This window comes from Ictidomys tridecemlineatus, chromosome 9 (assembly GCF_052094955.1).
Source record: "Ictidomys tridecemlineatus isolate mIctTri1 chromosome 9, mIctTri1.hap1, whole genome shotgun sequence".
NCBI lineage: Eukaryota > Metazoa > Chordata > Mammalia > Rodentia > Sciuridae > Ictidomys > Ictidomys tridecemlineatus.
Window position 1 is genome coordinate 28,391,773 of NC_135485.1, and position 24,167 is coordinate 28,415,939.

A 24,167-nucleotide genomic window follows, 5' to 3' on the forward strand; every position below is an offset into this window, starting at 1 on the left:
ATGTTCAGTGTAATTCCATGGAATGTGATTATCCACAGCTCATCACTACTTGAGACAATATGATGTTCTAGTAGTTGAACAACAGCCTTGAGTAGAAAATCTACAGATAATCATTACTCATTGAATCCAATAATAATTCTAGAATAACAGAATGGTTTTTTCCTAATGAGTCAATTATTGGAAAGGGAGGGTGCACTTAAAAGTTACATTTTCTCCAATAACATTTTTCTCTTTCTTTTTTTGCAACAAGTGCTAATTTAAAAAATAATCTGCCACCATTTATAAGAAGCAAAATTTAAGTGCCACCCTGATCTGCATGTAATTGTTGAAACTGCTGACTACTTCTCAGAAATCCTAAACTTCAACTCTTAAAATAGAAACAAGCTGAAAAAGGGATCAGTCTTGTCATATTCCATTTGTCCAAAATAGTCTCAACTGTTAATGAAAACTATAAAGTGAATCTTTGAATAATAAGATTTAAGTTATGGTTATTTTCTTTTTAGAGTGTAAGTTTTTAAGTATTTTTCAAATTTTCTCTTACAAACAAAAAGTAATTATGAAATGTTTTTTTTTCCAAAAGGAAAAAGGTGGTCTATGTATAAAATAAAAGAGCCTATTTTACAATACTTTCCTTAATCAGTCAATATTGGAACTTTGAAATATTTTTTTCTCTTTTTCTACTTTATGAGTTTTCTAAAACATCTTAGTGATACTGAGATTTTTTTTTTTAACTACAAATAGGTCAATAAAGAGCCTTCATTACTATCAGGCTGAATCATATGAAGTTGTTGTCACTGTAGGTCAAAACCAGCTCAATGCTGGTCATTTCATATGGTTCAGCCAAACATTAATATCAATGCTTCAGATGTTAGTCAGAATGCAGTCCTGGAAATCCCCTGGTAGGGGAACTGCCTGTAACTACAATCCATAATATTGACATACTAGGTATTTCCTCTGACTAGAGGAAGAAACAATACTTTGAAACCTTTGGTCTAAACCATAGGAAACAAGGGTCAAAGACAACATGTGGTGGTCTTCCACTTAGTACACTATACTACACTTCCACTTTAGTATACTATAAAATACAGTATAAACACAGGAAAAGGACAGCATTAGCCTGATATTTCTTTCCTTTCCTTCTAGATTTTTTAAACACCTTTTAGTTTTTTTTCCTAAATAGAAAACAAGTGTAATTTTATATTGTTCTGGGCAAAATGTTTTAATGCTGTTAGTTAGTTTTCCACAACAGGAAAGACAACTGTTATATTTTTCCAACATCCAATTTTTCAGTGCCAACTGGGTGTCCTTTGATTCAATTCAATTCAGTTCTAACATTATCCACCTTTGTAGTACAGACCCTCCAGGTGGAGAGCTCAGTCCCACAGGATGGCCCCTGTGTCATATGCCAGCCTCACACAGGGTCTCAAGATTAAGCAAACTGCTGTCCAGCTGACCACAAATCTGAGGGTTTCCCACCATCCCCTACTCAGTGTCAACAGTTTACTATAATGACTCACAGAATTGAGGCATGGTACTTCTGATTTCAGGTTTATTATGACAGATTCAGCCCTGGAACAGTCAAAAGGAAGAGATGCATAGAGCAAAAATATGGAAAGGGAGGGGTCAGGCTTTCCAAGGGCACTTCCACCCAACAGGCTCCCTCAGTCTTCTTGTTTCAGAGTGTTTACTGAAGTTTTGTAGGTAGGAAAGATTGATTTAATCACTGGATGTTGGTGACTGACCCAATCTTCAGCCCCTCTCCCTTCCTTCGGATCAGGGAGGGACTAAAAGCTCCCAACCTCCAATCACATGGTTGGACTCACAGGAAACCAGCCCTATCCAGAAGCTACCTGCAGCCCCACCAAGTCACTACATTAGCATAAAATCAAGTACAGCTAAGGGCTCAGTACAAATAACAAAAGATGCTCCTATCACGCAATAAATTCCAAGGGTTTCAGGAGTTCTGTGCCAGAAATCAGGAACAGAGACCAAACATATTTTTATTATACCACATTGACTCAAAGATAAGAATGTTGGGCTGGGGTTGTGGCTCAGTGGCAGAACACTTGCCTAGCATGTGTGAGGCACTGGGTTCAATTTCCAGTACCACATTAAAAAAAAACTAAATAAATAAAAGTACAAATCACAAATTAAAAAAAAAAAGTTTTTATTAGTATTTCAAGGTTCAGCACCAAACCAGCATGGGAAAGATCAAATGTTCTATCCTATGGTTCCAGCAAAAGAATTCTTTTTTTTTTTAAGACCTTTTTTTAAAAGAATTCTTGGTGTCAACATACCTTACATACAAACAGAGATATGAAAAATTGTAGTATATATGTGTATTAAGAATTGTAATGCAAAGAAAAGTATATGTATAATGGCATAATTTGGCGTGAACATACTTTATATACAGAGTTGCAAAAACTTGTGCTGTAAATGGGTAATAATGAGTGAAATACATTCCACTATTGTCATGTATATAAAAAATAAATTTTTAAAAATTTTTTTTAAAAAAAGAATTCTTTCCCTCCAAATCTTCTCCCATTCCTACCCTTCCCATCTGCCCAGTAACCAAGACAGGGACTATACAATCTGTGCAAGTACAACTTTCATAACATGCAGACACTAAATGTCTACTAGATTCCCTTCTGATTGGTCATTTTTCCTCCCTCCAAATCTCTGCAATCACATTCTAAGACATTGAGAGACTAAGAGAACAGACCTGCAGGAAGTGAGAGAGATGGTGCTTTAACCAAGCAGGGATTCACATCATCCATGTTAATCTGCATGTCTACTGACAGACTTACACCTCCAGACCCAGAAGAGATGAAAACAGGTGGTCTTGACTGACGATAGGGCCAAACACTGAAAATGTTCAAGTCTTCAAAAAATAAATGTTTAGCATTAAGAATTCAGTAGTCAGAATGGCCATGTAATTTCCGAGGATTTACTCTAAGATGAATTCATAATTAGTCAGCTTTTATCATTAATAAACATGTCTTGGCTCTCCCCCACCCCTCCCAAAGCTGTGTACACTGCACTTATTTCATTCTCATTTCCCAGCATTCCTTAAACTGAAAAGAACTTTCTTTCTGTTTATACCTCACATGTATGGCATGAAACCTATTGTGCTACATGGGTCTTATCTGTATACTTACAAAGAACTATATTATTTGCCTGATCCTCTAAACAACTCTGAGATGTATAAAGAACAAAACAAGTATTATTTGCACTCTTGTCCTTTTTTTCTTTCTCCAGATGTGGACATTGAAACAGCAAACCAGCTGCCTTGCTGACAATATGGGGCCATCACAAACTCAGGTCCTATTTAGTTCAGCCTCTTGGGCTGTTCCATCATAGGGCAGCACCTGAGGGCCTCTTCTGGTCCCCCTTCCTCCACTCCCATCCTAATCCTCAGCCCTTGCTGCCCACAAAAACAAGTGCAGTTTTAGTAGCTCCTTAGCCTAGCTTCAATCTCCCATAGTTTCCACCTCTGTCCCCACCAGGTCTTCACTGAGTTTTCTGCTCCTCCCTCCATCCCTTTACCCAGGTCGATTCATGGGATCAGGACACCATCCCCTACACCATCCCCTCTAAGGTCCACTTAAATGTCAAGTTTTAGGTTATGAAGTCTTTTCCATCCTTTTCATCAGCAAAGGAAACGTCTTCCTCCTCTGTGATCCCACACAGCACTTAGTGGCTCTGATTATACCAAATCCATTCTTCCACCACTGCAGGACAGAAACTAAATGTGACATACCTACACAATACTTAACAGCATCTCAAAAAAGAAAAAGCTCATTTTTAAATTAACTGTGTGCTGTATAATAAACAATCTCCACAAGCTTTGCCTGCAAAGGCTATAAAGACATTGACTTGGAAAATAAGCATGTGAAATAATTTCCCCCTCCAAACCCAATTTCTTGCTTGGCTGTCAGCCAGTTGAGCATGTCACAGGTCTCTACTTTTCTGTTGGTGGTTGTTCTTTGATTTGTCTTCAACAGAGGGTAGAAAGAACTGAGGATGCAATAAACACATTCAAGCAAAAAAAATGAAGGAATGAGCCCTGCACATCTGCCGCCTGGCCAATGCCAGGAAATTCCGGGCTGCTGTTCTTCTATACTGTGGATAATTCACACAATAGTGCTGGAGGCTTCCAGCTATGCAGAGCTGTTGGGGCACTGGAAAATTAGTATTTCAAAGTTACATTTTAGGACAGAAAGCCCAGTGAAGTAAGTCTTCAAACTTCCACCTCTTAGAGGAATCTCAGAAAACCATGTTGTATTTGTATCTAAGCACAGAGAAGTAGGCTTGACCTGTTATCTGTACTGAAAGGAACTGTTTACTCATTTGTTTTTAAACCTACCTACCATTGGACACATTATATATAGGTCTTTATAAATCTTCATCCATTTAAACATTTCTGGCAGATTAAGAAGAGTAATGGCTAGTTATTAAATTTGTCTTTTCAGGAACTGAAAGTGATTTTTCCTTCATATCTCTATCATGCCAGCATTTTATTAAAAAAAAAAATCATCTCCAAGCTGAATTACATGTAAATTGAATCACTCCTTTAAATACTCTAAAAGAAGTGGACAGTTTCTGAAAAACTCCTAGACTAATTACGCATTTCTCACTAAAAACAAAAATCTACATTTCATTCATAAGATGCCTTGATTTGGTCTTGTTTTTTTGTTTACAGTACAGGGGATTGAACTTTACCCCTGAGCCACATCCCCAGCCCTTCTCCTTTTTTATTTTGAGACAGGATCTCACTAAGTTGCTTAGGGCCTTGTTAAGTTGCCAAGGCTGGCCTCAAACTTGCAATCCTCCTGCCTCAACCTCCTGACTAAACTTCGATGACAGGTGTGTGCCACCAGACTTGGCTTGGTTTGATCATTAAGTAGACAGAACTTTGGTGGAAAAGTAAGACAAATGAAATGCAAAACATTTCTCCTACCAGTGGGACAAAGCATAGAATACATGCAATTTCACATCATGCAACGAACATTTGAGAAGAAGAAATATACAACTAGCTTTATATCCAAATATACAGCTTCTCTTCCTCTGTGACTTGAGCAGGAAATTTCACTTTTTTCACCTTGGTTGTTTCTCCATCTCAGTTTCCTCACCCCTACAGAGCCGAGAATAAGGCAATATGTTCCTCATATGGTTGCAAAAATTAAATTTGATCAAGCGACCAAATACTTATGTATCTCGCATGCTTGGCTGTTTCAAGGAACTCTAGTTAGACAAAACATACTCAGTAGAAACAAGTGTATGTAATTGAGTGTTAAATAACATGGAACAGATGTAACATGGACTCAATTTTGTATGTTCACAGGAAGTAACAATACTAGAATACATAGGAGAGGTTCCTGGGAATGTTATCTTGGATCTCAGCTTGAAGAATGGACAGAGGATGGGACACAGATAGCCCAAAAAGGGAGGGAATTCCAGGTGAAGATGAGTACAACCACCTACTTCTTCTCTCCAACCCTCCTGCTCACATTTGATTCATAGCCAGCATCACTAGGGAATGTGAGAGAAAAGCCAATTCCCCAACCCCATCCCAGCCCTTCTGCCTCAGTGGGATGCCGAAGCCTGGGCCTGGGTCAGCCCTGCAGCTGGCCTCATGCACAGTTGGGCCTGGGAACCATTGCTGTGGCTCGGCTTGCTCTGAACTCCTATATTAGTCTGTTTTCTGCTACCAATAACACAATGCCACAGACTGTAAGTTAAAAAAAGAAGTTCATTAGCTCACAGTTCGGCAAGTTCAAGGAGCCTTCATCTGGTGATGGCCTTCTTGTTGACAGAGTCCCCAGGTAACACAGGGCATCACACAGTTGAGAGGCAAGTGGCAAGCACAGAAGTGCATGCAAGTACATGTGTGCGTGTGCACCTGTGTCTCTTCTGGTCCCTCTTTCTCTTTTCACAAAGCCATCAGTATAATGAAGGCTCCACCCTAGTGACTTAATCCAATCCTAATCACCTCTCAAAGCCCCCCCACCCCCACACCATATGTAGATTAAGTTCCCATACTCTTAATGATTCATAGTGGAGATTTTAACACATGAAGCACTGGAGACACTCAAACCATATTACCACCTCATCTCTACAGTGACTGCTGGTTCTGTTCAACTGGCTAAGCCCTAAGGCTCTCCAGTTTTAAACTTCATCTCCTCCAGAAAGCTTGTCCAACCTATATTGGATTTTCATTTCTTCACTTATGACTCACCCGAGCCCCAGGTGAGATACTCTGGCCCTGTGCCAGACTTCCCTTATGAGACACTTTAACACTTTATCATAAATTGTCTTTCCTGATAAGCTGCTAGTTCCAAAAAGGCAGGGATTGAGTCTATTCTGTTCAAACCATTTCATCCTCAGTGCCTGGCATACAGTACGACACTTCGTTAATATTTGCTGAATGACTAAATAAATCAAAGAATTAGCCTGTTGCTCCAGTTTGATTGTGTTCCCAAAAGTTCGTGTTGGAAACTTAATCCTCAAATTCATGTTAATGATGTTTGGAGGTGGGGCCTCTGGGAGGTAATTAGGATTAGATGAGGTCATGTAACTAGGGCTCCCAGAGTGGCATTACAAGAAGAGGAAGACCTTATAAGAGGTGACCTTATAAGAAAAGGAAGAGACACGTGGTCTGTTTCGCCATGTGATGCCCTCTACCATGTTAAGAGGCAGAAAGGAGGCCGTCATCAGGTGCCAGTGAATGCCAGTGCCATGTTCTTAGATTCCCGGCTTCCCAACCTGTGAGCCACATATATGTCTATTCTTTGTAAACTACCCACTCTCAAGTATTTTGTTATAGGACCAAAAAACAGACAACCATGAAACAAATGGTTTTGAATATTATAAAGTATCATAAAGTAGAATTATGATACACACACAACTGATAGATGCATTACAAGCCTTGATTGTAGAAAAGCAACTTGGTTTACTTTATCTTTGAAAAGACCTTTGTGAATGGATAAGGGTTTTGAAAATCTGCACTGAAAACATTCACTAACACTCCCTCCTCTCAGTGCCACACTACTTTCCCCTGATAAGGTAAAACTTGCTTACTTGATGTTATCATTTTCTCTCTTCATGACTAGATTTTTCCACCTTTGGAGCAATTTGGCCCATAGAAGTTGGCACACAAACAGCCTCTTGCCAACTCAGGGGAAGAGCAATGCAGACTTGCAGCTAAGATTTGGAGGTAAATACTGAAATGAGTAACTCTTCACTTTTCTTATAAAGACAAAGCCTTGGGCGAAGAATTAGAACATGGAGATTCTAACTTGGGCTTCCTTCCTTCCTTCACACTTTCAAATATCTGCTCTATTCTGGTCCTATGCTTAACTGTGAGTCCCCAACAGTGAGCAAGAGTCCCTCCCTAATGATCTGCTCCTCCATGAGCTAAACCACTCCTGACTCCTGCAGGCCACTGAGACTCACTCAGTTTCTCCACCTGCAAAGGGAGGGGACTAATGACAACATGATTTGTTAAAGTGCCTTCACACCCTGTAAGTATTTTACTAAGAGCTGACCAGGAGTCAGATAGCTAAAGCCATGCTTTCTCAAGTTCTACTCATCCCAGATCCTAAGAACTGGGAAACCCAGACCCCTGAGCCTGAGGACCAAGGAAATCTGCCACCAGAAACAATGCTGGGTCCACTTCAGTGGAAAAACAGTTGAACAGAATGGAAAGAGTCCTAGAGGGAGTAAAGTCCTGCAAGGCCAGCTTTTTCTGCTAAGCAAGCTTGAGATCTCCATTGGCCCTTCCATCCCTAACACTACAGGATTCTGCTTCCTCATGAGATCATATTTCATCAACATACTCAACAGGCCACGGATGGTGGTGCACACCTGTAATCCCAACAGCTCGGGAGGCTGAGGCAGGAGGAACACAAATTCAAAGCTAGCCTCAGCAACTTGGCAAGGCCCTAAGCAACTCAGTAAGACCCTATCTCTAATAAAACATGAAAAGGATGTTTTGAACAACCAACAATAAAAATTTTTTAAAAAAAATGAAAAGGGCTGGGGATGTGACTCAGTGGTTAAGCATCCCTGGGATCAATCCCTGGTACCAAAAAACAACACTCAACAGTGAGCAGTGAGACAATGCCCAATAACCAGCCAGACACTGGATAACCAAAAAGCATGCCAACGTGCTAATTAGATTCTAGGGGAAAACTGGCTTGATTTTTTTTTGGGGGGGGGGCATTTTACCACTAAGCTACATCCCCAGTCTTCCTTCCTTCCTTCCTTTCTTGATTAGTTTTTTAGTTGTAAATGGACACAATACCTGTGTTTTATTTATTTTTATTTGGTGCTGGGGATCAAACCCAGTGCATCACACATACAAAGCAGGCACTCTACCACTGAGCTACAGCCCCAGCCCTCCTTTTTATTTTTTATCTTGAGATGGGGTCTTGCTATGTTGCTGAGGCTGGTCTTGAATTTGAGATACTCCTGCCTCAAGTTTCCCAAGTCATTTATAAGCATGTAAGTCACACCCGACAAAAGTGGCACAATGTTGTGACCACACCTACAGATCAGCTGACTAGAAATAAAGCAATTGATGCAATCGTCAGAAAGAAAGTATCACATTTTACCTTTATAAAGGTAATGGTTTACTTCCTTCTTCTTCGTGTCCTTCCTTGCCTTTTTTTTTTTTTTCTTGGCAGCCAATGTCCCTGACCCATATAGTTCCTGCCTCCCCAAAATAACTCTGCCAAGCCCTCTGGCCCCTACTCTTCCTCCCAAAGCCTTGGGCACTGCCCAACACTGCATCCCCAAGGACCCTTTCCATAGCCAGCACCAGCATCCAGGGCTCAAGAGCTGAATGGGATAGGAGATGCTCCAGTAATGACAGAGGACCAGAAAAGAAAACTCTGGAGTGGTTAGGAATTTTGTCTCATCCTTTAGCTGTGAAGGGTGTCTAGTTAAGGACAAATAATAGTAACATAACTTTTTAGTGTTTATTGTGTACCAAACATTGTGCCAAGCACTTGTTTTATTTCATGTAATTGTAACAATAACTCCATGGGGCAGTTCAGCCTTATTTTCTCCATAATCAGAAAAGAAGTAGTTCAAAGATTTTTTTTTCTCTCTATGAATTGCACTTTTATTAGCAACTGAGACGCAGTTATAAACAGAAGCATACAAACAAAATGGAGGAGAGGACACGGGAGGGCTAGCAGCTGGGACAGGAAACCGAAGACCCAAGTCTGGGGAATTGTCCCTGTTTGGTATCCTGGGACAGTGCCAAAGGAGCAAAAATAAGAAGCTGGGGGGGAGGGGGGGCTTGGGGAACTGAAGTAGAAGTGGAAAACCAGGTCCCTTGAGTTCAATGAGTTTGGCAAAAGGATCCTCGAGATAAGATGACTGGGCACAAGACCTTGGGTTGCCCAGGGTATCCACCACCCTCTACCCATCCCACTCTCCCACAAGTCCCTAGGGTGGATTCAGTTTCTTTCTTACAAAGAAAGCTGTGTCGATAACTGGCAGAACACAGCAGAGAAGAAATTTAACCCAAACACTCCATCTATCCATCAAGGTTCCATTAGAATGGGCACCTGTCCATAAAGCCATCCAGAATAAACGAAACCTCAGCTTCATCCAGGTAGCCTTCTTTTATTCATTTCCACTCTAGAATATCAAGGTGGTGCTTCTTTTCTTAAGTACCATGCATTTGAAGAGTTATTTTCTTCACAGGTTATTTTTGTATTTAAAAAAAAAATCTTCAGAGCCGGGCACAGTGGCGGCCACCTATAATACCAGCGGTTCAGAAGGCTGAGACAGGAAGATTGTGAGTTCAAAACCAGCCTCAGCAATATCGAGGTACTAAGCAACTCAGTGAGACCCTGTCTCTTTCAATAAAATTTAAGATAGAGCTGGGGATGTGGCTCAATGGCCGAGTACCCCTGAGTTCAATCCCTGGTACTGAAAAAACAAAAACAACAACAACAACAAAAAAAAAAACTTCAGATTTTTGATATTTTTAAAAACCTCTGTAGAGTTTTTGTGTTTCTCTATAGGATATTTTGGATATTTACAGAAGATACATACATTTAACTTCCAACAGACTGAATAGTTGAGTCAAAGAGGAAATACAGAACCATAATTCCTTATCTGGAAACCTGGAGGTCAGATGTGCTTAAATTCAGCCTCTGTGATTCTAGAAAGGAAATGTGGTGCATTTAACACACATTGTGTAATACTCAGAAATCAAACTTGTTAGTATTACTACAGGAAAATATTCAGACTAAGAGAGATAAATACATACTTCAGAATCTTACCTTAGTTCAGGTTGTTTTATCACCAGGGTATCCACCACCCTTTACCCATCCCACTCTCCCTAAGGGTATATCAAAAGCCTACAAAAAATTTTCTTTTCAAAACTTTTCACAGTTGAGAATTGCCCAGAAAGGATTGTAAGCATGTCAAAATGGCTCAAATGCTAGGAAAAAATATAATCAATCTGCTACTAATCAAAATGCAAAAATAAAAATAATCATGGTATCAATTTCTGCCCAAAAGATTGGCAAATATGTTTCTCAGGGGGCAAATGCCAAGAGTGTGAAATGTGACACTTTTAAACCATGGCTGTGAAAACAAACTAGGACAACTTTCAGATCAACACTGGAATCATCAACAGCCTCAAAAATGTGAATATCACTGACCTCTAAATTGCCTTTTTAGGAACCATTTTCTGTGAAAGTCAATAGTCATCCAAGATCATGCACAAAAGTATACATGAAAACAATGAGTTTTTTCTTTTATTTGTAGATATCTTCTTTTGTTTATTTGTATGTGGCATTGAGAATCAAACCGAGTGCCTCACCCATGCAAGGCAAGCGCTCTACCACTGAGCCACAAACCCAGCCCCAGAAACAATGAGGTTTAAAACAATTAGTTAATAACTGCAACCTCCTAAAAGAGGCAAAGTGAGGTAAAATACTGCAAATCCACACAATAAAACATCATCAGCCATTTTTTTAGTTTATAGGAAAAAGTAGAAACCTTTATATAGAATATAAGGTGAAAGGGCAGGATACAATAGACTTGCATTGCCTTATGATCCTACTGAAGTACAGGACACATTTTGAGAGGACCAGAATATACTAACAGTGAAAGGTGCTCAGAGTAATGGGATTAAGGTGTTTCTCTTCCCCTTACCACACAAAGTTTCAAAATTTGAGGGGATTTTCCAAAAATACCTGCAGCATTATATTTTAGCTGAGGGAGAATGAGGAAAACTTCACCATTTAACTACTTGTCAATAGCAGCAATCCCATGTATCTGAGATGTCACTTTGGGCTTTTAGAAAAATTACAACTTATCATTGCAACATCATCACCACCTCCAGGATACAAACCATACAGAACATTTGGTCTACATTTATTAGTCTTAACTGACATATATTATAATTAAACCAAGTCTAAGGGAGCACTTCTGTGCTGTAAAATCAATAAATACACAGATAAAAGACTTCCCACCGTGCCATCTGCCAAGAACTTTCAGAGGTAACAGCTTATTTGAACCTAACATGGAAACCAGAACAGGCACAATGCCCCCATTTCACAGGTGAAGAAATGGAGGCAGAGAGAACATCACTCTGACAATGGCAGAGTTGAGTCTCTCTTTAGCTTTTGACATCAAATCCAGGGCTATAACTTAAAGCAAAGTGCTAGTTCTACTACATCTTGCTACTTCCCTGTTAATTAAATGATCTAAGTACTTAGACCATTGCCTGCCACATAACACATAATAAACATCAAATCCCCTCTTTCAAAAAGAATAAAATAAAATACCCATGATGTATGCAAAAATTCCAATCTTAGTCCTTGTAAGCTGCACTACATTCTATTATACTGGCTTTCAGCAGATCATTCTTTTGGTAATTTTTTTTTAATTTTTTAAATTAGACTTTAACATCAGAGCCAAATAATTCTTGAAAAAGTAATGATGAAATTTTTGTATCACCTGAAACTATGGACTCTCTGGTTCAAATCCAACTATTCAAATTTCCAAATAGTTTGTTTGATTCATCTCTTTCTGGAGGAGAGGGATATGCAAAGGATAGGGAGGAAATGACAGGCACTTTTCAAGTTTTCATTTCCTCTTTAAATTAAATTTGATCATGGAATTCCAAAGAATGCTTTTTCAAACATTCCATTCACTGGCCACGCACTATGTGAATGTACATTTGGTCAGCTACCTGCCCAAAGGAGAACCCAGAATTTAATAAAGCTTATCTTTAACATCTCAATGAAAAGTCAGGAGACTGGATGGAAGCCCACAGAACATGGGATTCTACACTTCTCATCTCACTGGTCCCTGCACCTTTTTCACCCACTTCTTACTCAGGGGCCATGCCCACTACCTGGTAGAGAAACTGAGAAACTAATAAGCCCTAAGGCTGGGTAACCAGAGAACTTGACATAAATAAGCCAAGATGTGGAAAATCACCCCTTCTGATGTTTGTGGTATATAGTCTCAAATGTTGCTTCTAAGAGACAGACGTTCAGTGAGACTCTTCTGCTGCAAAGGAAGTGAAAGAGATACTGCCACTACCCACTGTAAAGCTATCTGTCCTCTCTACTTCACAACTTCGGATAACAACATGCTTATAATATTATCATCTTAAATTCTCTATTTTAGAATCTCAGCAAGATTGCTAAAGTTGATACAGTGGGATACAATGGAACAGAAATGAACTTTAGAATTAAGCAAGCTGGATTATTGGGGGGGGATACATATATTCATATATATACAAGTGCATATGCACACAGATACACACACAGCACCTAGTGGTTGTGCTTTTCTGATTAAATGCCGACTGATAGAATATCTGGGTGACGTTGTCCCACTGAAAATAAATATTTCATAGGGTTATGAGATATGTTTTAATATATACAAAGTGCCCAACCCCAAACCTGGGACACACACCAAGCTCTCAACATGACTTCCATTCCCTGGCTTTCTTCCTACTTCCCTAACAAACATTAGCAAGCCTTTGGTTCCAAGGAGATTAGATGTTGGCTGTTCAAGACATCTTTTTTTTGGGGGGGGGGGTTCAGAGATTGAACACAGGGGCACTCAACCACTGAGTGCCAGCCCTATTTTTGCATTTTATTTAGAGACTGTTTCTCACTGAGTTGCTTAGCACCTCGCTTTTGTTGAGGCTGGCTTTGAACTCATGATCCTTCTACCTCAGTCTCCCAAACCCCTGGGATTATAGGCATATGCTACCACACCTGGCTAAGACATCTTCTCTTGATACAGGTTTTAAATCACACTAAAAAATGGATACTCTGTATTCCTTCCTTTTTTAGATACCTCATTCTTTTTAAGCAATAACTTTCATCAAAAAGGTTACTGTGCAATATTAGATAAGGGCTTTCTCAGTCACACTGGAGTCCTCAGACTTGGATGTTGCTCAGAGATCTATAAAAATATAAACCTGTTTCTAGGAATAGATTTTCCCTGCTGACCCATAATTATGTGCATCATATGCTAAATTTTTAACAATTTTACTCACAGGTTGAGCTCTCTTCCAAATTCTGGAGCATCTGATCCTAGCCCTTGAAGCACTATCTACAGTCTGGAGTCCAATTTGAACCTAGTTATGTACCTTTAGTCCCAGCAATGAAACACAGGAAGAAAATCAAAAATCTCCCATCAAATAAAACATGGCACTCACTGTCATTTCCCCAGGGTGGATGGCTGAAGGAAACAGAGGTTTGATAACAAAGACTCAAGAGACACACTATCCCTCCTATTCCCTTCCTAACCTGTTCTGCTTCCTAAGAAAAAAGCAAAGGCCAAAGTGATTAGCCATTTTAAAAGCTGTAAGTGATTGGGATGTTCTCAGGAGGAAGAGAAGGGTATGTATTTTTTATGGAGAAGATAATCATTGTTGGAAGGTTTCCAATTACTAATTATTTGAACTGAAGAGGAGCCACCCTGAAGACAAGCTTGGAAGAGCTTGCTGACGTAAGATTCCAAGCTGTGGTAACCCCAAATGGCCAAGATATAAGTTTTTTTTTTTTTTCCAAACTACTGCTGTTGGGTGGCAATTAATAGGGGGATGATGGTAAGAAATCCCTGGTGTCTGAAGTTATAAAAACAAGAGTGTTAGAGCTTCTATAAAAGTTATACCTCCTCTTTAGAGATTTCAATTAAAAACTCCTGCATGTAGTTCATCATTGGAGACAACACTTCAGCATCTCTGCTGGTGGCTTACAGCCACTAAAGGCTCCTTTGGTGATGACAGGAATTGACACAGAAAAGAAAAAAAAAAAAAGTAAGTTTACAAATATGCCTTCCCTTCCGCGTTAATTTATCCGGTATGTATGGGAAGAAATCTGGACCCCTGACCAGTTACAAGAATCCATCAAACACTAAAATAAAAACTTAGAAAGACATTGTGACTCTTCAAGATTTTAAGATTTTGGTTTGTTTTAAAGGTGAGGGAGGCGACGACAGGCCACCCAGTCCCGCGTCATGATCTTCCGCTCGCAGGGCCTTTGAGGCACAGGGCGGCAGGAAAGGGGTCCTCGGGGGTCTGAGGCGCGAGGGCAGAGAGAAAGCGCATCCAAGAAAGGCGACACCAAGTCAGGTGCTCCCACACCATGGGCAGCTCGGAGTTGGGGCGACACAGGTCCACAGAAGAGGCCCCCGGGGAGGGCAGGCGGGAGCCCGCGGGCGGGAAGGGAGGGACGCCAGGCGCTGCCTCGCGCCGCGCCGCGCCCCGCCCGGGCCACCCCGGGCCAGCCAGATGTTCAACGCCAGGACGCCGCGGCCTCGCCAGAATAGACAGCGCGGGGCGCAGCGCTGCTGCAGTCCCGAACCCACGCTTCCTTCTGCGCGCCTGGGACCCGGCTCCGCACCTGGCGCCCGGCCCCAACGGGGCACTCACCCGGGGCCACTAGCGGCGAACTCACGGCGCCTCCCACGAAGACGGCAGCGGCGAGGACGGCGGACCCCGGGAGTCCCCGCGGAGCCATAGCCGCGTCGCTTTGCCCTTCTCCCCCGGGGCGCCGCGTACAGCGTTCAGGCTGGCGGTGCGGCTCTGGAACCCGCGGGCGGACCGTGTGGCCCGGGTCGGCCCCCGCGCGCCCAGCGTCCCGCCCCGCCGTAGCCCCATCCAGGCCCCACCCCCTCGGCTCGGCCCCGCCTCTCCCCGCCGTTCCCGGGCTCCGCCACAAGGTCCCGCTCCCACGGCCCCGCCCACTCCAGCCTGGCCCCGCCTCCCCTTGTAACTCCCGCTTCTCCCCGCACCCCAGGCTCCTCACGGCCGCGCGGATTAGCCGTGCCCCCTTCCCCGCTTCTCCGGTCCCGCTCACTGCTGCCCGGTTCCGCCGCTCCCGCTTCTTCTGCGAACCCCGCAGCCGCGCGGGTTAGGCTTGGCCCCGCCTGTGCCCCACCCACTGCAGCCCGGCCACGCCTCATCTCGACCCCCTACCCGGCGCCGGCTTCCTTTCCAAACCCCGCCTGACCGCGGCGTCGGGATTACGCGGGATTACGCGGGAGCCCCAGGCAGGGGCTGGTTCAAAGCCTTGCGTCTTCCAGGATTATCCGACGCGGAGGGAGGGGAAAAAGGAAGTGGGGAGGCCAGCCGGGAAGCCCTGGAAGTGCAGTCTAGGCCAGCATCGGAAGGCGGGCCCTCCTTTTCCTCTACTGCTTTCTCAATCCCCGGAGTGTTCCCTTGGGTTACTGGTCTGGGAAGGGATGCAGCGCTGGAGGTCAGGTTCCTTTGGAAAATTAAGGAAGAAAGGTGAATAAGTTTAATTGTTCCTGTCCCTGCTTCCATTTAAGGTGCTTCTATTGAGGAAAAGAGCTGTATACATTTCCAGGAAAAATTTGTGGAGGTTTGGAGGAGTGGTTAATTGTGTGCCTGTATTGCACCTCCCAAATACTCCCTCATGTAGCTCAAGTGTCCAGTCACTTATGGTCTCCTTATAACCTCACATCAGTGTGAGGATGATTATTATCCCCATTTCACATGCCAGGAAGTAAACCCATGATGTCTGGGCCACTGTGATCACTGTAATCATCCGCTTTGTGTGGGTTTACTGCTACCCCCTCAGTACCTGGCTCAAGGACCCCACACAGGAAACAAGAGGTCAGAAGTATTTTTGAAATGGAAGCATCATCCAAGCATTGACAGAATTGAGAGCCTTTCTTAAAGTAGCTCCCTCTTTACTGACCTGAAGAGACTCCTTCTAAAACAGAACCATCAAACTCGTTCTTTGCACAGATTTGCTGGAGAACACCAATCAACAAGAAGGGGCTGGCTGGGGACTGGGGTGTTTTCAGAACGAGCCTTTTCCCCGAGATGACTGATGGCCTCTGGTTTTCAAAGAACGATTATTTCTACTGTTGCTGAGTCCTCCCTGCTGTCTGCTAGACGATTACAAACACTTGCACTGATGTGAGAATTCCTGGCAACAGAAGCTCAGGACACTGCAGATGGCTGAGGCTGAAAGATGAAGCCCCTGCCCTTTGAAGCCAAACACAGGCACTGCTCGTCCTGTGCCCAGTTGGCAGCACATCCTGTAGTCTGTCAAGCTTAGCAGGCAGCCCTTTCTACTTGTATATTAACATAAAACCTGAGAATGAATGCAAAGGAAAGATATCCATTTGGGTGTCCAATTAAGAGAGAATCCCAGGCTAGAAATTAAAGTATAAATTATAAATTGAAACCAGAATAGCTACATAATTTGCAGGACCCAGTGCAAAATAAAAATGCAGGCCTCTGTTCAAACATCATTAAATTCAACAATAAAAGCATTAAACCAACCTTCAAACCCTCCTAAACATGGTGAGTTGTGCTCACACAATTACAAAGCTGGCTCTGATTTTATAATTTAGACTATAACAAATGCTTGTACAAAATTGTGTATTCAAGATGTAAAATACCATTTAAAAATTGAGTAGTTCTTTTTTCCATGGGTTGAACTGACTTTTAAAAAGACAGTGTTACCCAAAACTCAGTCCTTGTCCTGGAAGCCAATCCAACATCTTGGACACAGTTTTGAGAAAAAGGAAAAAAAAAAAAAAAGTTTTATTGCTTTGCTACCAAAGGATAAATACAGGGGACTCCTGTCCCAGAAGCTGTGATTCTGCCCATCAAGAGGAACAGGTGACTTTTAAAGAGATGATTCAAAGGCTACATTCAAGGTGTTCCATCCAAAGCTGTAATCCACTTCTTAATTTAGTAGATAGTCATTTCTTGGTGTATCTTCTGGTGCCAACCCCAGATTCTGAATTACTTCATTCCTGTGGTAGATGTGTGCTGAAGAACAGATAACTCTGCCTAGAATAAAGAAGAAAGGTAATCCTGTTTCTCCTGAGAGAAAAACTGATCGTTTTTTACAATGAATTTAAATTTGCCTGAATGCTATATGGCTCTGTAGGACTGAAAAATGCAATCATATTTAAAACTGGAGGAAATTTCATTAATCATCTACTATAAGCCCCTTATTTTCCAGATGAGATAAGGGTACATGATTTGCCTGACAAAATGTGTGAGCCAGGGTTGGAACCCAAGGCTCTGAAAATTCCCTTCCCAGACTTTCCCAAATGCTTAGTTGTTGACACACTCTCATAGTAATGTGTGCATTTGCACATCTTGTTTAAGAAAGAAAGGAAGGGACAGGCGCAATGGCACATACTGTAATCCCAGCAGCTTGGGAGGCTGAGGCAGGAGGATAGCGAACTCAAAGCCAGCCTCAACAAAAGTGAGGCACTAAGCAACTCAGTGAGACCCTGTCTCTAAATAAAATACAAAATAGGGCTGGGGATGTGACTCAGTGGTTGAGTGCCCCTGAATTCAATCCCTGGCAGAAAGGAAGGAAGGAAGAAGGAGGGGAGGGGAGGGAGGGAAAACAGGAAGCAGGGTGAAAGGATAAGAGGAAGGAAAGAAAGAAAATCAAGCTTACATTGTTTTCCAGGTCCTTAATTCTAAAGATTTGTTCACATAAAGAAAAAACAATTTCCATATGTACATATCTAAGAGCCCACTGTTTTATTTTAAATGTAAAGACAGAAATGTAGTGGAAGTTCTCATCTGTTTTCTGAAGGAGAGGTCACATTTCTTCTGATGGAATCAAATCAACTTTGCAAAACTAAGTAATTCCATTCTTTTCAGAAATAAGATAGAAAATAGAAATTGTTGTAACAATAACTTTCATTTATTCATTTCTTAGATGTAGTTGGATACAATGGTGAGCATTTTTCTTGTTTCCTTTCATCAAATTATCCAAACAATATTTTATTTGGGGACATATTGTTAATGATGGTCACATCAAAGCTGAGGAGATAACCATTCGAGGGAGTCTGGCATTTACCTGATTTACATAGCTGCCCCCTGCCCTGCCAGGATGCAAATCCAGGAACAAATCTCTCCATGCCTAAGCTTACAACCTCCACATAAACTATTCTGCCTACAGAAATGCAGAAAACTGATCAGTCAGCTCTTCATTTCCAATATAAAGTCTCATTCTTATTCTACAATTGCATGCTTATCCTAGCCTTTTTGAACTCTGTCTTGACAAGTACTTATGTTTTTTTTTCTTCAAGAAGAATAATTTATTTACTTATGGGAATGGATGTAAATCAGAGTGCATGGGATCAAACTGACAAACTTGCAGTGTGCTATAGTGTCTAGTTTTTGTTGATTTTTTTTCCCACTTCCTCTGTGAGACTTCATTTAATCACTCCCCTTAAGAGAGACTTTTCCTGTTTTCCTCTGTACAGCTAAGGTGGTAATTTTCATTACCATCATTTAAATACACAAGACTCTGTTGGCTGATGTTACTCTAATTAATGTTGACCTTACTTCTGCAGAAGGTCTCTATAGAATTTCTTCTTTCTGTGAATTTAGCTGTAGTCATCTGTCCTTTTGAGAGTTTATACATAGAAGATAAGCTTACAGTTCTTTTTTTTTTAAGTGTCTGCAAGGGAATAAAATACTATTTTATAAAATCTAGGGTTATTTTAATCTGACAATAAATATGTACTATGTTTCTCTCAGCTAGGCTGAGAGTAGGAGGTTGAAGGGGAGAATTACCATAAATTTAATAAAAGATCCCAATATTGCTTACAGAAACTTTTAAACTTACTGGAAGAAAGGACACAATTGCATGGTGAAATGGAAATGATCAGCGGTCCAGGGGCCAGGGAACACTCACTCTTGTAACTCTCAGATTCTCTTAGGCTGGTTTTCTTACCCATAAAATCCAGGAGGCAATAGGAAGATTTCTAAAGGTTCTTTCTTGTCCAGCCCTAAGATTCTACATTGTCATGAACAACCAAATGACAGGGTGCCAAAGTCAGGCTGGCCTGCAGGATTTTTCTACACCATGGACCTTGTGAAAGCCCATGAATCTATTGTGAAGGGTTGTCATGTTTAGCTCCATCCTTGGCCTCTCATGGACTCAATGCCAGTTGCACCCCACCACAGCTGTGACAACCAGAAATGTCTACAGATATTACAGATATTATCAAATGTCCTGGGGCAGGGGTGGGGTGGGAATCACTCCTAATCAATAAACAATAAAGAACTGGGCTATAGGAATTCCAAGAACACAAGGACTATATCTGGAGACTGAGCAGAATTTCAGTGTAAGTTGAGCTGAGTCTTAAAGGAAGTATAGGACTGGGACTGTTGGGGAGGTTAGGAGAGTATGAGTGATGGACAGTGGAAGAATTTGCAAGGTGCAGGAACATATGAGGCATGTGCACCGGGGACGGGAAAGTAGATCATCAATGATCATGGGTCATAGTTGGGAATAGTAGTTGATAGAAGCAGAATGGAGAGTTTTCAAATGCCTTAGAAGTAAATTATAATGTGACTATCACCAAAATAGATTTGCGGGGGAGAAGAATTTCCACGGTTCAATTAGATATTTTCCATCGTAATCAGAAAGTCTTGAGTAGAGAAATTCTAATTTGCGAACATGTTCCATAGAAGACAGAGGAATCTGACATTACCAATGGTGTCCTTAACCTCAGTCCCTTTCTCTGGATCACCACACCAAGTTATGTTTTGTGGGTGCATGGTCTCCCAGAAAATTCCAAGTTAGTGATTGGGACCATTTGCTGCTAGAGCCTCAAAATCAAGTGGATATAGTTGTGCCAAGGTTGAGAATTATAGTGAGGAACTGTGTGACTTGGAACCATTAAAATCCGCTAATACACATTTCAGATGATAAACTTTACGAAGTTCAAAGTGTTTTTTTGAACAAGCCTCCTTTGCTTTACAATCAACAGCAATTTAAACACTAGTTAATAAATAGTAAATATATTAGAATACAGTTCAGAGTAAAGCATTCACAGATAGGGATGGACTCAGCCTCCAACCCTCAAGCCAGGGTCCCCCGTGGCTGCATCCCACCTACTCCCTGCTCAGCACAAACTCCACAGTTTGTGGACTGGTTTTCTTTGACTCGGGACAATATGGGGCTTCTCAGCCAGGGACTTCCATCTGTTTATACTAGACAGGGACACTGAACATCATCCTTCCACCACTAACAGATTCTTTATAGGAAAATGTCATGAAAGCCACAGAATCAAATGTTTCCTGAAGAAATTGTGATTGTCAATGTCAGGTGGACAAAGATGTCCAGTAAAATAAGGACTGAAAAGTTTCAGACAAAGAGATTACAGAGGAACCTTCTGGAAGAACATGAAAGGGAACAACAGAAGTGTAGGCAGAATGTAGTGGATAAAAAGGGAAAAATCAGAGTTCTCCTTCCAGAAGTTTGGTAGAAAAAGAAGAAATGGTTGAGGAGGCCTTGAAATCAAGAGAAGATTTTTATGGAATTGACTGGATCTTATAGGACAACTGAATAATATACACAAGGGAATATGTGAAGAAATCGGAGCAAGGGGTAACTAATGCAGCAAGATCCAGAGGAGCTTGATGACAGGATCAAGAGTGTAAGAGAAATTAGCCTCAGACAAAAGGCAAACACGTCATGCTCTGACATTAGAGAGAAAGGCACAAATGTAAATACATTTGCAGGTGGGAAACAGAAAGTTGAGGAGGCCCTCATCAATGAAGGCAAAGCCATCTTTTGTCAATGGAATCATAAAAGGCTTTTATGGTCAGAGTCCACAGTGTGGACTGGTGTGGAGACTGCATGAAGGCACCATATATTAACTTATTCAAGAACGTGAAGGCTCAAGATTCTGTCCTCCAGGACAAGTCTTAAAAAATCTTCCTCCAGAATATAAGCTCACACTGCACATAAGGTTGTGCCCTGGCACATACACATGCATGTATGCACATACATATAAGCATGCATGACTGTGTCCAATGTCAATCATGCTTTGAGCATCCTTTGAGGTTACTTCTATCAGATTCCAGCCCTGCTTCTCTTTTCTGTGGGTGGCAAGAATAGAGAATGTGCAGCTTACTGACACCATGGAGACTCAAAGGCAGGGAGTAAGTGGCAGTTATCAGAATGTGGGCACATCCAGGGATGCTTACTGGGCCTCTGGAAATCTCCCTTCCTCCTACTCTCAGGAGGCAGAGCTGTCCTGATTGAGAAATAATATCATGATAAAATAGCTGCAGGAAGGGTATTTTTTTCCTAATTATTGGGGCCTCTAGAGCTTCCCAGTGTTTACTGAAGGGAAGAGCTACCCAGTGTGTGCGTGGCTATGCATCACTAAGGGTACAGCTGGACTGGCACCCATGAATTTTTCATGAGCCAATCTGTGCGATTGCATGATGCTCTTTCCCCAAGCCTAGCAGACCAAGGGTAGGAATGGAGAAGGTGGCTTAAGAGATGGATCTGAATTTTGTCAGCAAGTTGCCTGATATTTTGAGGACGTTCAATGTTCAATGGATTTTGCAGTTTTGAAGGTTAAGACCAGGAGCTTCAGGATAGGAGTGGAGAGCTGTTGAGAGTTTGGAATGTCTGGCACTCTGAGGTATAAGATCAGTGGAGTGGGATGGAGGGTTTTGAGAGCTGAAGGACGGGTAGTTCCTTTCCAACACAGTCCACACTGCCAATTACTTTGAAACGCTGAGAATCCCATATGGGCCTTTTGGCTGCCAAGGCCCAGGGTAATAACACAAGTTCTCCTTTTCTTCCGTTCAGCATTGCCAACCAGTCAGTCTGCTTGGCTGACCTCTTAGTACTTGCTGCCATGAATTCTGTCCCTTAATATTGGGTGATTTCACTCCATCCTGGGCACAGTGTGGGCCACCACATCCATCCCCCTAAGATCCCACCTCCATGATGCCCAGGAGCAGAGCAGGTGGACCCTTTTATTGTTAAGCGTTTTCCTGAAAGGGCTACATACAACCAAAGAGAAGATAGGAAAAATGGAAAGATGAGACAATTAAAAGGTTACAGAACCTTAGAAAGAGTTTGTATAGTTTTAAGTCAGACCATATTGTATTAAGAAAGAAGAATGAATGGGAAGTGGTGTATAATCCAGGGGCTGACCACTTGCCTAGTATGTATAAGGACCTGGGCTCAATCTGACACACTTGTAGAAAGGAAGGAAGGAAGGAAGGAAGGAAGGAAGGAAGAAAGAAAGGAAGGAAGGAAGGAAGGAAGGAAGGAAGGAAGGAAGGAAGGAAGGAAGGAAGGAAGGAAACAAGAAAATAATCAGTGAAATTAATTTTAATACTTTATTTAACCCCATATATTCAAAACATTATCATTGCTAACCAAAGTTTTTAAATTACTAATTAAGTGCTTACCACTCTTTTTTCCATATTACATCTTTAAAGTTGGATATTTTACCTTTGCAGCACATCTCAACTTGGATAGCCACATGGGAAAATAAATTGCATCTTTATTTTTAATAACTTCACAGTGGAATTTGGCATTTCCTTTTGTTATGAATGAAGGCAACAAACCACAGTCACATTAGCAGTACCTGTGACACGTGACACCAATAGAAATCATAGATATTTTCACAGCAAATCATAATCCTACAGATATCTCAAAAGCTTATTTATTCCTATTATTTTTAAAAATTACTTTGATAGTTAAAATTATACATTGTCTAATAAGACTTTAAATCTTATTTAATGTGTAAAGGAGGCACTGGCATCATACTATCAATTATTTTAAATATTTGTGTTTTTTTAATATTTATTTTTTTAGGTGTAGATGGACACAACACAATGCCTTTATTTTTTTATTCTTATTTTTTTATTATTAGTTGTTCAAAACATTACATAGCTCTTGACATATCATATTTCATACATTTGATTCAAGTGGGTTATGAACTCCCATTTTTCCCCTGTATACAGATTGCAGAATCACATGGGTTACACTTCTACTTTTTTACATACTGCCATACAAGTGTCTGTTGTATTCTGCTGCCTTTCCTATCCTCTACTGTCCCCCCTCCCTTCCCCTCCCCTCCGATCTTCTCTCTCTACCCCATCTACTGTACTTCATTTCTCTCCCTTGTTTTTTTTATTATTATTAGTTGTTCAAAACATTACATCTTTTTTTTTTATGTGGTGCTGAGGATCAAACCCGGGTCCCGCCCATGCTAGGTGAGCGCTCTACCACTGAGCCACAATCTCAGCCCCAAGTATTTCAAATATTTGGATGACAATATTCAAATGTAGTTGGTTTTCTTCACAATACTCCATATTTTATTTTATGCCTATGAAAATATGACTCTGAGAATAGGTTTTGTAGTCTCCAGTAGATGCAGGGAGTCCCAAGAAACACACATAAAATCCTGGGACTCCCAAGTCTGGAGCTTGCTTTTGCATGGGGAGTTTCCCTGTGCCAAGGTTGTCTTCCCGGAAGCTGCTTCTCTGGAACTGCTACAGTTATAAATGAGGTTTGGGGACTGAGAGTAACTTCATCCAACTAACTATCTATCCCTACAGTCCTGCAAATTTATTCTGTGGGGCTATTTCTCTATTTACCCATGGATGAAATTTAGAGCATATTCATTCATTTTCCTGATACTTTTAAGGTAGTAAAGCTAGCCTGGACACTAATGAAAGGTCCAGTCCTGTATTCTAAGAGGGACTTAGAAAGGCTGCCTTTCGAAAAGCAGCAACTGTTGACTTAGGCCTGCAGATGGCCAATAGTATCTTACAGCAGGATAGAGGTTGGCATCTCTGTCTTCGTTTTGTTTCTGTGTACTTGATTCTCCTTTATTAC

The 24,167-nt window shown here is 41.4% G+C and overlaps 1 protein-coding gene across 1 annotated transcript in view; it reads right to left on the bottom strand.

The window, feature by feature from the left end:
* The window catches only part of Rell1 (RELT like 1), a 65,485-nt gene extending 50,330 nt beyond the window's left edge, over window positions 1–15,155 (bottom strand). The window contains exon 1 of the mRNA XM_005319904.5: window positions 14,927–15,155. Within this exon, the coding sequence (XP_005319961.1) occupies window positions 14,927–15,014 (88 nt within the window). The 5' untranslated portion in view covers window positions 15,015–15,155. The remainder of the gene's footprint in view (window positions 1–14,926) is intronic.
* Window positions 15,156–24,167: the final 9,012 nt, after the last annotated feature.